We start from the raw sequence: 16309 nt of genomic DNA, 5'->3' as shown, positions 1-16309 counted from the left end.
CGGTGGTATGAGTTTGAACCAATTAGAAGCCTTAAAACGGCTAAATATTACAACTAAGAAACGTAACACTTTATGACAATATATATGTGGTCAATCAAATCTGTGTTTGGGCAAATGTACGTGTATTCTTGCCAATATAAAATCACTTCCCCCGCTTGGTTTGTGAGTTGGAGTATTCCATCTAGCGGAAGTAGTCATGGGGACACTTCCGGGTTGTTGTCACGGACGCTTTCCGTCCCCGGAAATAACGACAACAACTGGATATCATACAAAAATCACAGCGCTGTTTGCTTAACAGCGATGTTGGATCGATTGATAACAATAGCTCCATTCTGACGGAGAAGCAGCTTGTGAAGCCGCACGGCTGTTTGTGAAATAACGGTACGTTCTGCGGTGTTAAAAAGATAAATCTTCCCATCACAGTCATCTGATCATCGTTCGCCAGTGTTGTGGCACGTTTGCTCTTTAGTTTTCTCGGTTACATATTGTATACATATTGCATAAATATCTGGTAAATGTCCGCATTCAGTGACCGTAAATCAAGCTAGTCGTTTCCTCCAGAACGTTACATGTAAGGTTAGAACACATTTCCACGAGGGTGAATATAAAGGATCTTGTTCGGGTAAGTCAAACATATTGAATTAATGCAGAAGTTTCTGTAATACACGTCCCATTTTCAATTAAAAAAATGTAGATAACTTGCTAAAAGTTTTTCTAATGCAGAGACAAAGATATCACAAATACCACAATAATAAATTTCAAGTTAAGAACTAGACATTTATATTACATCCATAGCATTAGTAACGTGTTTTCTGTCACTTATCCACTTTATGTTATGCTCCAAAATTAAGTGATCATTTATCAAACAGTTTACGAACCAATGCTACACAAAATGTTGTTAATTGATTCATCATACAAGTCATAAATTAAGTTTTAGACATGAAGTCAGACAATTTGGTTTCAGTAAATTCGGTATTTGCCCCTATAACCTGACATTTGACAAACTATTTTATTTTATTTATTGATTCCACTTGCAGTTATACCAAAAAAAACCTTAATGTTTATTTCAATAATCTTACAATAATGCATTTTTAGGACAGAAGTATTTAGCTTTACGGAAATTATGACAGCTGGGATGCTATAAGCTACATAATGAGTTGTTCTATCTCGAAAATAGTGTACTCTATTTCAATATTAATGTTAATGTAATATATTCATTGTTTAGGGTACATTAGTGCTGTTGAATGATGATGAAAATTCCACAAAACAGCAATGACAAGTCCATATCAGGATTAAGTCATGTATTATTCATTCAGTGTAGGCTGATCACACAGGCATTTGTTATGATGATGCCAAGCTGTGGCACCACAATTTTGTGTAATAAGAAAACAGTCTCATTAGACAACATATTTTAAGAAGATATTATGTACACATATTTCCCTATAGTATAGACAAAATAGCCCAATACATTTTTTACCAGATTTGTGCCTCTTAAATTGAGCACAACTATCACTATATTAAGTATGATGAGATTAAAGCCCATCACTTAACGGACACCGCCTGTTGTAAAATAGAAAAGAATTCAAAGGCAGTACAGTGTAGCAGCGCCACATGGTTGTACAGTGACATGCTCCCCCTGGGCATGCATGAGAAGTGAGTAGTTCTCAGAATATACACCGTTTATTATGTTTCCTTCGCAGCGGACTGTTAGGTGCACCGCTTTAAAATAATGTTGACTTTAACTTGACATGCTCTAAGTGGTTTTAAAGCGAGGGCCTGGGGGACGTGCTGCTAAATATTTCAGGACAAACTCATTACTGTAAATGGGTCCGTGTGTTAGCCTAGCTGGGTTAGACAGGTAGCAGCAAGAGAGATAAGACAGTGGTGTGTGTGTGTGTGTGTGTGTGTGCGCGTGTGTGTGAGGGTCTGTAAGCGGCTGGTACTTCCCCAGTTTTAATAGCTGTGGAGTCTCAGAAAGCCGGCGTCTGCCCACTTGTCCCTGTTGCAACACTTTGAAACACACAGTAACTCCTCCAACATCTGCTTTGTAAAGAGCTAATGACAAGACAAAAGAGACCAGAAGATTTCCAGTATAGTACTAATGAGGCCCTTTGTGCTGCTTGGAGAATCCTGACACACACTAGCTTACATATACACACACTCATAGTAGGTAACAGATGATATATTAGTAGACCAGGAGGTAAACACCCAGCAGACATACAGTACAGTGCACATCTGTCTGTCTTTTTTACATGTAAAGAGAAGTCTGGTGTGGGACCAATCAAGACAGTGTTCAATATAACAAACACACACACACACACACACACACACACACACACACACACACACACACACACACACACAGACAGTCTGGCTCAAGCCCAAATAATTACAATGTTTCCTTCCCAATCCGGAGATTTAAAATATGATTCCCTTCCTGCAGTGGCTGTGCCTGGGCCCCTGCTCAGACAGTGGTGCAGAGGGTGCATGGTGATGAGGGGAAACTGCAAGAGAGAAGAAGTGATGGAGAAATAATAAAGGACAAGCTTAACTGGTGAGGCTGTCAGCGGAGGAAAATAATATTTGTCCAGCTGGACAGGCCTCCCTTTGTGCAGGCTAAATGAATGTTGAGCTTCCTGTCTGCCCTGTCAGGGAGAGGGGCATCGACTGCACGCAGCAGCGAAGAAGCGGAGCGGAGTGCGGGGAGCTGTTTGGAGTTTGACAGGGATTATTAAAATCAGAGCAGATGACGATGAAGGGGCGAGAGGCGAGAGTGTGAGAAAGCCAAATTGACACAGACACTCTCCATTACCTTCCACTTGACTCGCGTTGATGACAATGTTGATGTGAGACCCAGCAACACGGCACCGGCGTGGGATTGGCTGTTAGCGTGAGTGTTAAGCACCACAGGGTAGCGGGGGGCCTCAGTTGTGCCAGAGACATAAGGAGATGAGTTGTTTATCTAAAGGATCAACTGAAGAGCATCTCACCTCATTGTTTATTTATTAAGTCAATTTTTTTCCTCTGTTAACTCACCATAGTGCCAGTAGTTGGAAATGGTTCAAGGTGGAAGCAATGCATTTTGATCAGGGGTCCTTCTACTGGAAATGAGTGCTGGAGGAAAGAGGAGGGTAACCGTAGAGAAATATGTTCTGTTGATAATAAGCCTCCTTTTGTTTCAGGTGTTTCAGGTGCAATTGATTTGTGACTCCTGTTTGAGGAGATTTCCAATTATTGTGTGTGTCCAGAATTAGCCTGCGTGTTCAGTTTCATGACAGACAGCTGTGATGATACACTCCAGATCTCTATTATTTGGTCTCAATTGTTGATTTAATCCTGACACCGGTGCTGTCTTTCTCATTATTTTTCCTCATGTCAACTAGCACATGTCATGTGGAGTGCTTATGAAGTTATACAGTAAGATTCTCTCTCTCTCTCTCTCTTTTTTTTTAGCCCCTTTGTCCCTCCAAAGCAAAGCAGTATGGAGTGGCCGGGGGATTTTCCTGAAGACCATGCCTTTGTGGAGCTGCCGGTTGCAGGGCTTCCCAGTGAGCTGGACTTTGAACAGCTCCTTAAAGACACGGAGGAGAAGCTCAATCTCAATGCCAACAGGTTAGTTGGAGTAGCAAAAGCTCAAATAAGGCCTCTTCAAGCTTAAAGTAAAAGAGTTCTCTCCCAATTCGGGGTTTTGTTACCTCGATTTAACTTTAAACTGTCTAACCACTGTTACGTCACTCTCAGGGTTTAACTATGTCAGGTTGCTACATTGTAATTCCTGATTGGGGCCTTCCATTCCCTCCTGTGAATCTTAGGTGAATGACAGGAAGCAACAAACTTTCTCATGAACAATTTAGAATGAGAGTACAGCACTGGCACTTTGATGGATTATATTCTCATTAAATGTGGGCAGATTGTTGTTCATAGTGTGTGAATATTGAGGGTTTAGATTTCCTTTGGCTAACTAAGTGCAGACACCTGCAGAAATGCAAATACTTCTAAAGTGAGAAGAAACCTCCATGAAAACACCTATCCTAGAATTCATTTACTATCTAGAATCATCTAATATGATTAGCTTTGCAGAGAAAGTGAAGCTGAAAGGCTGCATTCATATTATGTTTGACTTTTTTCTTTCTCTCTACCACTCTATATTTCTCATTATCTCTCCTCAAAGTTCAATCATGTCAATCTTCTCAACGAAGAAGTATAATTTAGCAATCCCACTTGTGCTTTCATCATCTTTTTATATAATACATACATTTCAGACTCATTCCATGAGTTGAATGCATTTACTTACTCACTGCATGCATGTCTTCAATCAACAATGAAACGTTTTATTTAAATGTTTTAAAATGTGTTTAATTTCAAACCATGTTAATTTCTTTCATAAATGTCCTTTTCCTTTGCCTTATAATTTAATATTTGTAATGATATAATGTGAAGCACTTTGAATTACTTTGCCTGGCCTTGAAGATGGGTGAGAGATGGATGTACTTTATTAATCCCACATTTCGAGGGAAATTGAACTTAGTCAGGTGATGTGCAACATTGTGAAGGAATACAATGCAACTTCATTACTGTTGCTTTGTATTATTGTTGTCTTTGTTGTTGTTGTTATTCAATCCAAACTATGATTCCAACACACTCCATAACTAAAATAAGTAAGTCGGTCTTAACAGTTGTACTTGTGTTTGTTCGGAAGCACCTGCGCCCTACCAGCCTACCATATAGACATCTGTCAATAACAGCAGACGGGAATAGTGGGAGAGCACAGATAGACTGATAAAGAGAGAGAGAGATATGTAGAGTGTGGGAGATCCATGTTTCAGGTCTGCTATCGTTTGTGGTGTTGGGATACTGAGGGCAGATGATGAAGGACAGGCTAAATGTAGCAAGTGAACAAAGCCTCACTCTGGAGCCATTAGTGACTGGGCCTCATCCCTTCCTATCGCCCTCTCTCTCTGTCTCCCTCCTTCCATTTCTCTCTCTTTCTTTCCTTCCTCCTTCTAAATGGGAACATAATAATTGAAGATTCCACATCTTGAAACGAAAACCCTTGGGTAGGTAATTCAAGGCTTATTACAGAAGGCCGGGCCATTTTTCTGCTTTCTAAGCATTAAGGGGTTATTTTGTGTTCCTGTAGATGGGAGTGGGATAACCATTATGAGAACAAAGCATCCAGATAATGGAGAATGGGGCTAAAAATAAGGCAATCCTTCTCTCGCCGCGGGGGACCAATGGTCAGTGTCAGTCAGGCTGCAGTTAACTTCCTTCCAGACTACTCCAGGACAGACCTTTTACTGTCGGGACACATCCAGTCAAACACAATCTTGCGAGGCGTCTTTTTCGCCTCAAGCAGGGTGGGCTGCAGCCATGTATAGAGCCACACACACACACATCTGCTGCTCACTCACCTGCTGCATGATTGACTTATCAGTGTACGGGACAAATTACGGAAGTAAGGGAAAGACGAGGAAGGGAAACCGAAGAGATGAAGGGGAGCCAGAGGGGGAGGACTTCAACCTGTATGCGGGTTTCGGAGTGACTGGCCCTGCTCCCCGTTCTCAGATGTCAGAGATTTGCCTAAGAGCTGCACCCTAATTGAAGGAGATTAAGATAGGCTGACAACAGAGCTGGCTCCCCTAAATTGGAATGCTGTAATCCATTAGTTTTCATCAGATGCGACAGTGGCGCGGTTCAGGGCCCGGTGTGGAGTGGGGCCGGGAAGGTGGGATACCAGAAAAAAAAGACCTCTAATGAAGTGTCAGCACAGGCGTGGAGAGTGTCAACAGGCCTCTAGTTTCACACTGGCAAGGCGAATGACTCCCACTGGTCGGCTGCCAATCTTGATGAAGGCACAAAGTCAGAACTTTTACATCTGATCGTGACAAGCAGGGTTTAGCTGATGTTTAAAAGCAGTTTGAGTTGATAGTCGGCCACACTAAAATAGGCTCCTTCTCAATGAACCAAAAATACCGATCTGCAGTCAGCGCGGTATGTGGCTGACCTCGTGTTTCGCTGTGCGTGACACGTGTGTTTAGTTAGTCCATCACCTGTATCGGTTCTCCGGGTATCACCGGCCCGGGCCCGGGTGGCTGGGAGGTTGAGGGCGGAGGGCACTAAGTGGGCGACAGGCTGGGGGAGGACAGGATCGGGTTTACAGCCTGTTCACTCGAGCCCGTTCACTGCTTTCCCCCCTCGCAGAATGGGGCTCTTTGACGGAGGAGATATTTCGTTCTCAGGCGGCTGGTTTGGCACCGACTGCAGCTGGGGCTTATTTGAAAGGGATCTCGCTGCCCCGGTTGCCTCCAACCCCCCCCCCCACCTCCTGTAAGCGAGCGGAGCACGACAGACAGACAGCCCCAGAGCAGCCCACCCACACTAAATTAATTCTGACAAGGAACTTAAGATAACGTCAAAGCGCTGACTAATCGCAGGATTGGGTTTCTGTAAGTCAGGGAGCTGTGAAATGTGCCATCATATCTAATAAAAGACCTCCGGTTGTTCCCCTTCTCTCTCAGCGGTGGGGAAGGTTGGGGGGGAGTGCGGGTGTGGTGTCGCCTGTCTAGCTAGACTTGGCTGAAAAACAATTAGATTTCACTTCAGCAGTGAAAGTGTGTGTGTGTGTGTGTGTTTGTGTGTGTGTGTGTGTGTGTGTGTGTGCGTGTTAGTTAGGGTGAAATGATTGACATGTTTGTCAAGAGCCCTGAAGAATCCTTTCCTCCCAGTTCCTTCTACTTCTTTTCTCATTTTCCGGGTCTTTTGTTGAGTTCTGCTCGGGCGTTTTTGCCATTACAGGTTCGTCCATTGTCGTCTTAACTCAGATTGTTGAATGGTTTTATTTTTTCGGACTCCTCTGTTTTCCTGCCTATTTTTTACCTTTCGCTTCTCTCATTCTCTTTCTCTTTTTTTCCCCTCGGTGTCTGAGCGGTTAGCAGTAGAAGTCATCAGGTTCGGAGCTAATCCCGGCCAGTTGATTAGGCTGCAAGCGGCTTTTACACCAGCGGGGCGAAAGGTCGCAACATTGCAGAGAGCTGGATGGACTTCTTGACACACTTCATCCACATTGACTTTATAACTTACAGCACAAGGCCTTAAAGAGGGGTAATTGAAAGGCGGGAGTAAGGAAAAAGAAAATTAGGAAAGTAAGAGTGTTGAGGAGAGCGAGAAAAATAGGAAATAGAGAGAGCCAACTGTGGAGGGACGGTTCAGTGCAGCGGCCATTAGAGTACCATTGTTTTGTTGAGTGAAGGCGAGAGTGAGATGATTGGGAGTGCAACTAGAGAATGAAGGCCAGAAGCCATTCCTTCTTTCCTTCTTGCTGTCTTAGTCTATGACTTTCTATGTCTTTCATGTCCGCAATCTCTCAGGTCCACAATTGGCAAAAATGGGTGTTAGGGACTGCTCTGAATACCTCGTGCAGTGCCAGTCCTTACAAAGGGCAATTTTCCATGGGGCTTAATCTGTTTTTATAAACAGATATTTTGTTATCAAGCTGAATAAAAACAAAAAAGCCAGCCAGCGTGGTCTCCTTACACGTTCTGCTTTTAAAGCTTGGGTAGGAATCAGCTAAAGAGAGCTAGATTCAAAAAATGATCCAATTGGGAAAAGCAGCGTTGCCAACTCTTTTCCAATGAAAGTGGCAATCATCACTAGTTCCAAAAGTGGCAAAATCTAGCGAGAACGTTGCCAAGCCAGCAACACTAACAGCTTGTCCCTTCAGGTCTCCTTTCAAAGCCACTCCCCCAAAAGAATCATGATGAACGTAAACAACCAACTTTGCTATTGTCGGTACAATTGTCAAGTGAGCAGCTTTTGTTAGAGTACAGTGACATGCCATAAGTGTACTGGCAGGGTGTGTGTCATGCAGGACGGCAGGTAGACACCTCATGGGGCAGATGTAATGACACTGTCCTGAAACAACCACACATAGGGGATTATTTTTTTGTCAGAGCGTTTGATTTATTGTTTGAATTTGAACAAATGCGTCTAAAATAAATCCCCCACCGTAGCTTTAATAAACTTCAGAGAGTAGGTGAACACTGAGCTGTACAGATGGAGGCCAATTTGAAACCTGCTGCCTATGTGAAGTCCTGGGGTGGAGCCCAGAACGGACGTCCTTGTTTATGACATACTATAAACACACATAGTGCTTCATTTAATCTACAGCAGCGATTTTATTGCAAAACATATGACGGAAATCTATGCTCAAAATTGAACTTGAGTCGTTTCTTACTACTGTATTTTTAGTTTAGTTTACCCAGATTAATTTAAAGTTAAAAAAGTAAATTTTTTTAATGAAAGTTAAGGCTATGTTCTCCTAATTGAAAACATAGTCACACAAACAAACCATCTAAACAGCCTTTTTTTTTAAAGTGGATGCTGTTCAGTTTAGGGGCCATCGGCATCCTGAGCCCTGCAGGTTATGATTTGACCTTGTTTTACAGTTAGTGTGCTTCGGGCAAGAATAGCTGAGAGGTGCTCATTTTTCTTTAAAAGTTAAAGCAATATCTTTCCCATACAATGTTCAGGTGAACAGTAGCTCACACACACACACACACACACACACACACACAGGGTAAAAAACACAAAACAACGGCCTGTTTTAATGAGAGGTTTTGAACGTTTAATCTACAATGCAGCCACTTTGTAGGCGAGGTGTCTCGTAGTCAGCAAGTTGGTGGCAAGGGTGTAAAGTGAGTTGCGTCATCTGGGCTGCCTAAAGAAGAAGATAAAGTGAGATGGTTTAAGAGAGAGAGAGAGAGAGAGAATTATAGCATTATGCTGTGTTCAACTTAGAGGATAGTGGTTCGTAACAGTCTATAACATTTTATTCCCCCTCGCGTTTTTTCCCTTCTGAAACAAAAGTGTGTCAGATTGAACGGTTATTTAATGTGTTGCCATTGTAAGACATCTGGTTGCGTTCATGGCCCAGGAGTAGGCAGGAGGCAGTTTATAGACCTGCGTTACAGGATGAGCTATCTGAAATGGCAATTTGGCTCAGAATCCTGTGCGCTTACTCACACACACACACACACACACACACACACACACACACACACACACACACACACACACACACACACACACACACACACACACACACACAGGTGGGGAGGACAAGATCTGTAGTTCTGCAGCTAATTAATACTTTATTATTTATTTATTTAAGCATTTAATTAGCTGCGTATCTAATGTCATAGAAAATTAATTTTGCAAGATCACAGAGACCAGGGATTTATTGAAAATGTACCATTATTTCTGTATCAGATGCATCATTCACAGACATTCTTTCCGACACTCAAACGATGTCTGATTTATAACTTCAGCCCCAAATTGACTGAAAGCAACTACACATTCAGGTCAACAAGCAGGTAGTAACACATCAACACAAGCAGCCTGCACAACAACAACATGTTTAATTATGCAAAAATGTCGCACGAACAGACACACACACACACACACACACAAAACCATACTCACGGCCTTACATGCCCCATCGTATATGCATCGATTTGCATGGAAATGACTAAACTTGTCGGGCCCAAACATGTCATTTCTAATCTGTCATATTAGAGGGGAAACGGAATAGCTGATGCAGCCTGTTAAAATCAAAAGATGGTGCGTGTGTGTGTGTGTCAAGACGAAGAGTAAGACGACAAGAAGCGTGTGTCTCAGATGCCTGAACCACCACTTCACACCAGATGCTTAGCGCACACTCACACACTGATATATCAACGTCTGTGTTCATTACTGCTGAGGCTTCTGTATCTGTCTCCTCACAGACACTGAATGAGAGACAAACGTGATGAGATGGTGTCTGCGTGTTTGTACAACTGTAATGTGGCTGTTTGTTTGTGCATAGTTTTTGCTTGAGCGGCTGGGGTTTACTTCATCTCTCAAAATTCAACGTTCAAAATAAAAAGGCTGTCTTAGTAGACCTTGACAGCCCAGAGTTTAGATTAAAATTTGTTTGCTGCTAAACAAGACATGCATGAGAACATCGGATGGCCAGAGCTTCAAACCATTACATTTTTTTCAAGAAATCTTGTTACGTTGAGACTAAATTTGCTTTTAAACGTCACCTTTCTGTTGTGTCAGAACCAAACATAAGCAGGAACATTTGCAAATGTTTGGAAGGTATTGTACTAAGTGCCTCACTTTTTGTTTACAGCTCTGCACTTCGCTCTCAGGTTGTGTGTTCCTTTTTTTGCAGCATTGAGCGGCAGCTGAAGGAGCTCCAGGGCAAACTGGGAGAGTCCCGGGAGCGTCCGCCGAGCCCTTCAGAGTGCCTGCAGTGGTTCAACATCAAGGCGCACAACAGTTTCCGACCAGTTAACACAGGACATCAAGAGCTCTTGGACTTTTTTGGAGCTTTGGTAATAGAGGCTCACTGATGGAGTTGATCATACAGTTATATTTTAAATGTTTCACAGATGAAAAATAAAATCATACGGAATCCCTCAGTTCCCAATAAATTGAATTTTTTCAAGTTCTAACTTAGTCAGTTAAATGCTGTCAACATCTGCCCCCCCTCCCCACCCCCCTTGCCCCCCTTAGAAACAGTACCTGGGGTCTGAAGACACGGAGAAAGAGGAGGTGACACTTCAACTACTGCTAGATTTGTCTGGCCTTTGCGGTATCTGCTTTCCTTGTACCTCTTCTTCTTCATCCTCCCCCTCCTCTCTGAATGCCTCCTCCATCCACCTGGTTCATCAAGTCAGAGATGACGCTTCATGGGAGGTGACTTCACTGTTCAATTCGTAATTCTTTGAGATTATATCATACAGTCATGTATTTCTTAAAGGACTTTTATTAGGTTCATCTTAAAACCGCCATAATAATATGTACATTTAATGCATTAATTCTCTTTTGAATTGTTTCCATTCGTCATACAGGCCCTGAATGCATTTACAGTGGATAGCTCCTGTAATCTAATGTATATTTCTTTTTTTGAACAGACTCTTTAGGCCGTAGTTGTTCTGTTCCTGAGTATGGGCAGTGTTTAGATACCCGTGTGTTTCTGTATATTTTGTGTTTGGTTCAACAAACCCTTCATTTTATTATTTCCTTAAGATCCAGGAGGCATGGAATGATGTTCGTCTCCATCTTCAGCATCACCTGCTGGACAGGCTGTCTTCCCAAGGCCCAGATCATCCCACACCCAGACATATTTCCGTGACTGAACGGGTCCACTGTCTGCAACAGCTATTCTTCCTTTACCCCGAGTCGGAGGCCCTCGCACATTACCAGGTATGGTAAAATTGTGAAAATACAAAAAAGATTAAACATTTTCAATCTAAGTAAAATTTTGGTTTGAACAGCCATACGTTTGGACACACCTTCTCAATCTATTCAATGAGAAAGTGTCTCCAGGCTTATGACTGGTACTGTATGATTGATAGTGAATTAGTGTCTTCCAGAACCATATAGCAATGCATTTACAGTTACCATAATTCTTTTATTTTAATGGTCCAGGGTCTGAGAAGCCGATCCGTATCGGCTCTTCTGGTCTTTGCACTGAGCTCAAGCCCAGGCGGGGAGACCGGCTTTGGCAGACTGGCTAGAGGCTTCCAAAACGCGGTCCCGGCTCTGACCCAAGCCCTCGAAGAGGAGATCCGCGTCCTGTCACGACTAGCTGAACCACGCACCATCCTGGGTTTCCTTAACGTGGCCTACTTCAGCACTGTGGCCCAGGAACTGGCCTCCCTGATGGAGAGGGAAAGTGAGACGGCCCTGAGGGACAACACCACGCTCAGTAGCAAGATCAAGAAATATTCTGCCAGGTCTCGGGCAACCGTAGGTAGGTGTCTCTTTCTGATTCATTTTTTAAAACCTGATAGCTATTTTACTCTTTCTGATCACTCTTCTCTCCCTCTTCTAGTCCTTGGTAAGTGATTGGATGTACCTTACAGCAGTTCTGTCCTTCCATTTCTGCCTTCATTCACCTCCTGCTTCTTATCGTTACCCAATGAAGGCTAACGATTGTGTCCCTCCCTGCTCTCCATTTTTACTTTCTAACTGTATTGTGTAGTGATCTGAGCCACAGCCAAGGCCTCTTTAAGCGATTGTCAGTAACTGCTGTTCCCTTTGTAATTGCTTTCTTTTTACTGCCCTCTCTCTCCCGTCTGCCTCACTTTCCTCTTAACCAACAAAAAGGGAAGAGTAGCATTTCCAGGGCCAGAGTTTCTTTTGAAACTACTTCTCAACCCTATTTACCACACGGTCTCTCTTTGACTCTGATGAGCCCTGATCCCAAGAGGGGTCCAAGCTATATCCAAGGTTTGCCGACAGTATGTTTAAGCCACAGTTAATTCACTCCTTCACCTTGAGCCTAAGGCAATATGTACTGTTTCCTCTTGGAGGTTGCTTTGACTTGTGTTAACAGCATACTTTTGCTCTCCTCTTTACAAGCACGCCATAAAAACATGAACCTAAATCAAGTTAATCAAAACATAACAATTGCAAAGTACCACTTGAACCTTCATTCAATCTCATCACCGTACAGCGAAGAAGGGGAATGAATTGACCTTAAACATCCTCTTACTTTTATGTAGCGATACAGCCAAGAAAGAGTTGGTTCAGGGTAAGAGTAACGCTCAACCTTGTCAGACATAAGGATGGATAATTTAGAGAAAAAATACGGTGAGGTACTTTTAATATCTGTCACTATGGCAGAATGTGTCGCCGCCATGGACCCGATGCGCCGAGACAACAGAAGAGTATAGACCCTTGCGTGCCGTGTCACTTTTGATACTTAATTCCCCCCGTATTCTCTTTGTTTGTTTCGTATTGGCCTATTTACGGCTTGCTGAGGGTAAAGATTCACTATCAACAAAGTAAAGTGTGTGTGAGCCATTGTTTGCTTTTTCAAATATGGTGCACATGTCAACTTCCCTGCGGAACGAGGGAAAGAGGGCTTTTACATCTGCCGTTCTTCAATAAACACCACCAGCCTCGCGTCTTTTCCTCCCTCCCTCCCTCCCTCCATCTTTCTCTTTCCATCTCCCTCACTGGTTTTTACTTTCCCTCTCCTTAAATGTGAGATGAGAGGAGGCAGCCAGGATAATTGGCCATGCGTCAGTTGGGCTGTTTGATCACGTAACACGGCGGAGGCTACACACCTACGTGCCGCTCAACAAACCATCAAATGTAGCACCGGAGGCAGAACACGGCTCCAAAGGGAGCGGGGGACCCGTGCTGTGTAATGATGGTAAAATGGAGCAGTTTTGCCTGTGCTGGTTTGTGTGTGTGTGTGTGTGTGAGTTTGACTATCAGCTGCAACACCGCTTTAAGGGCCACAACTGGGATTATATTTTTGTGCTGTTCACATTTTAAAGTCCCCTCCAAAAAAGCCAAGGAGCCCTCATATTCACCACCCTAATGCCCGGGGCTCCTCCAGAGCCAAAGCTTAAACACTAACGCATAATCTGCTTTCACACTTTACCGTCCATACTGTGTATGATACGCCCATAATTGTCAGACAATTATGACAGTGTATGACTCTTTAGATCTCCCGCTCCTTTCCCGCTGTGTTATTGTTTATTTTTGCAGTAGAGGCAGACAGGAGGTGTATTTTGATAGAAGCCGTGCCTGAGAGACTGTGTAGGCTCCCGGGGGAGCATCACTGTCTCTAGCATCAGCCTCTGTCAAACCACTGAACCATTTAACAGCGTTCACGGCGAGATCTGCCTCCTCTTTTAACCCCACTGACTCGAAGGTAGGATCTGACATTGTACCTAGACAGATGTGAAGTGGCTCAGCCATCCATTTTCTCATTCTTCCTCTTTTCTCTTCACCCTTTTCCTTAACTTCATCTCTCCAGCGTCCAATTTCCCCCCTTTTTTTCTTCACTTGTCTTTTCCTATTTTCCTGTAGTTTTCCCAGTGTAATGGGGTGAGCAGCAAGTCTTTAAACCCCAACACACCTCACTGAGTCTGCAGGAGTGGGAGGGCCAAGTCCACATGTGCATGTAACTGTATGTGTGTTTGTGTGCTGGATTCAGCCCAGATAAAGTTAGTCAGTGCCATTCGGTCTATTGGGCTGTGGTAGGATCATACATTCATACATTTAAGCAATCATGTCAATTCTCTACCTCATTATTATTTTTCACAACAAAAGTTAAAAATAACACACTTTTCACTTGCTAGTTATTGCTTGTGCTTCTAGAAACACCTTTCTATTTTCTGATCAAAAGTCATTTAATACCTCCTTGTTAGAAATGCATCATCAAATTACTCTATGGCTTTTGTAGCACATGAAAAGCTTTCCTTCCAGCTTCTCTGCATACACACATAGAATGTAATCCCTAACAGTCGACCACAGGGGTGAAGTGTGCAACCCCATTCTGATAGCGCTAATGCAAATTCCACTTCCACTAATTTCCCCCACATGACGACATTGGCGGCTCCCAATAGATTGAAAAAAGGATTGAATCTGAATCTATACAGCAAGCACATTCACTGCCGCCTCACCCCACCTCTGTCGCCCCTTTCTGGCTCTTTGAACTCTTTCTTAGAGATTGCAAAGCAGCCTATTCAGCAGGGAGTGAGTTCTGCAGCGAAGCGAGATAGCTAGGCGCAGGCTCTGACTGGCGTTGGAGGTGCTTGTGGGGATTGAGGCTGCTTGGGAATGGCGTTTGTTAATATTTATTAAGAGCAGCTCCTCACTGGATCATATCTCTGAGTTTATATACACTGTCAGCCGGAGACGTGCCCTCGCATGCTTCCATGTAATTATTGGCTAGGTAGGTTGTTTTGTGTGTGTGTGTCTGTGACATGTAGGAATGTGTGTATGTACGGTGCTTCCGGTTTATGGATGATTTGTTTTTGCTGTTTGCTGTTTGCTGCTACTTTCAAATTGTCCTTGCAGACAATAGGAAGGCCTTGTTTAAGAAGTTGCCTCATAGAGGAAGTGGTTGTTTACTAATCTTAATGAGAAGAACGGGTTCTTTACTCTCTGGTTGTGTAATTTGTGAGTCTGTGTTTTCTCTAAATCATGGCTCCAATGAAATGGCACTGAAAAAAAATATGTTTCACTGCCCTTGAGAATGTGTATTATGCATGCCATTTATTTTTTCCCCTCTTCCTCTGAGTGGTCACAATGGCTTTTGTGTATCCCTCTTGAAAAGCTCAAGGATATGAACATTTTCCTGGCACCTTCTATTGAGAAAGCACAGAGAAAATGGGCTGGTTTATTGAGAGCAGCCAGCAGTTTGTGATGAAGAGTCAGTAGGATTTGAAAACAATAATGCAAACAAGGGGTTTTAATGAAATGCTCCCATCAAGAGAGTACAATCCTTCCTGTTCTTCATCCAGGCTGCCCGGTTCGAGTACTTGAGGAAGCCACAGGAAAATGAACCCCTACACAAAGAATTCAGATACGCCGACGGACACACAGGAAGAGGGAGAAACAAACACGTAGAAAAAGAAAGTAGGCCCTTCTTTGCTGCCCTCTCTACACCTCCTTCTTGGAAAGGCAACTTAATTGAGACATCAAATATTGTAACTTTCCCCCTCTGTGAAGGGCAGGTGGCCCCTGCTGTGGCCTGGTTGGACAGCACCCAGGGAAAGGGCCACAAGAGACCAGGGCTTGTGTGTTTCTTTGTGCGTTGTGTGTGTGGGTGCATGTGTCATAGTGTGTATTGGGCAATCGCAGCAGGAGGCTTCCCATAATAATGCTGTCTGAGTGAGCAGTGGGCCGCAACTGACGAAGAGGACCCCGGCTGTCACAGGGCCTAGCGGGCGGTCCACAGGGGCTTGTAGCCTCCCCCCCCCCCCCCCCCCCACACACACACATATATACAGACGTACCCCAAGGCACCCACAGGACCCTTCTTGACACGCAATGACTACACAAGACGGCATGGACACACAGAACACATGCACCAAAAGAACCGCAGAGAAGTGCACGCTACTACTAGCATTGCACTTCAAGTACACAAAAGCAGGTTACATTTCCATCGTTCAAGTTGTGCAACAGTTGCATTGCTTCCTCGCTTTTATCTCCGTATTTAATGAAGCCGAGTGCTGAAATGACCTGTAGGGGGTGCAACAAAGACATTTGCACAAACGGAAAGCTTTTTTTTCATATTGTGATGCCATGATAGGAGACTAGAGGCCGGTGTGCTTGTGTGGTAAGAGAGCGGCAGACCAGCCAGCTGACGGTCAGATCTAGAAAGACAGAATGAGCGTTAGCGAGGAAAATGAGAGAGAGAGAGAGAGAGAGAGAGAGAGAGAGGCCGAGAGAGTGCGAGAAAGAGACGCTGTGCTGGAGAGAAATTAAATCAGTGGCTGAATTATTGCATGATTGC

At 43.6% G+C, this 16309-nt stretch overlaps 1 protein-coding gene across 1 annotated transcript in view; it reads left to right on the top strand.

The window, feature by feature from the left end:
• The first annotated feature begins 236 nt into the window (after window positions 1-236).
• Window positions 237-16309, top strand: part of kiaa0825 (KIAA0825 ortholog) — a 95998-nt gene continuing 79925 nt past the window's right edge. Inside the window, exons 1-8 of the mRNA XM_062562377.1 lie at window positions 237-381; window positions 2444-2554; window positions 2653-2890; window positions 3454-3612; window positions 10214-10376; window positions 10558-10740; window positions 11074-11250; window positions 11476-11800. Coding sequence (XP_062418361.1) covers window positions 3482-3612; window positions 10214-10376; window positions 10558-10740; window positions 11074-11250; window positions 11476-11800 — 979 coding nt within the window. The 5' untranslated portion in view covers window positions 237-381; window positions 2444-2554; window positions 2653-2890; window positions 3454-3481. The remainder of the gene's footprint in view (window positions 382-2443; window positions 2555-2652; window positions 2891-3453; window positions 3613-10213; window positions 10377-10557; window positions 10741-11073; window positions 11251-11475; window positions 11801-16309) is intronic.

Source organism: Pungitius pungitius, chromosome 5 (assembly GCF_949316345.1).
Source record: "Pungitius pungitius chromosome 5, fPunPun2.1, whole genome shotgun sequence".
Lineage (NCBI taxonomy): Eukaryota > Metazoa > Chordata > Actinopteri > Perciformes > Gasterosteidae > Pungitius > Pungitius pungitius.
The sequence above is the reverse complement of the archived record's forward strand: the minus strand, read 5'-3'. Positions and strand labels throughout refer to the sequence as shown.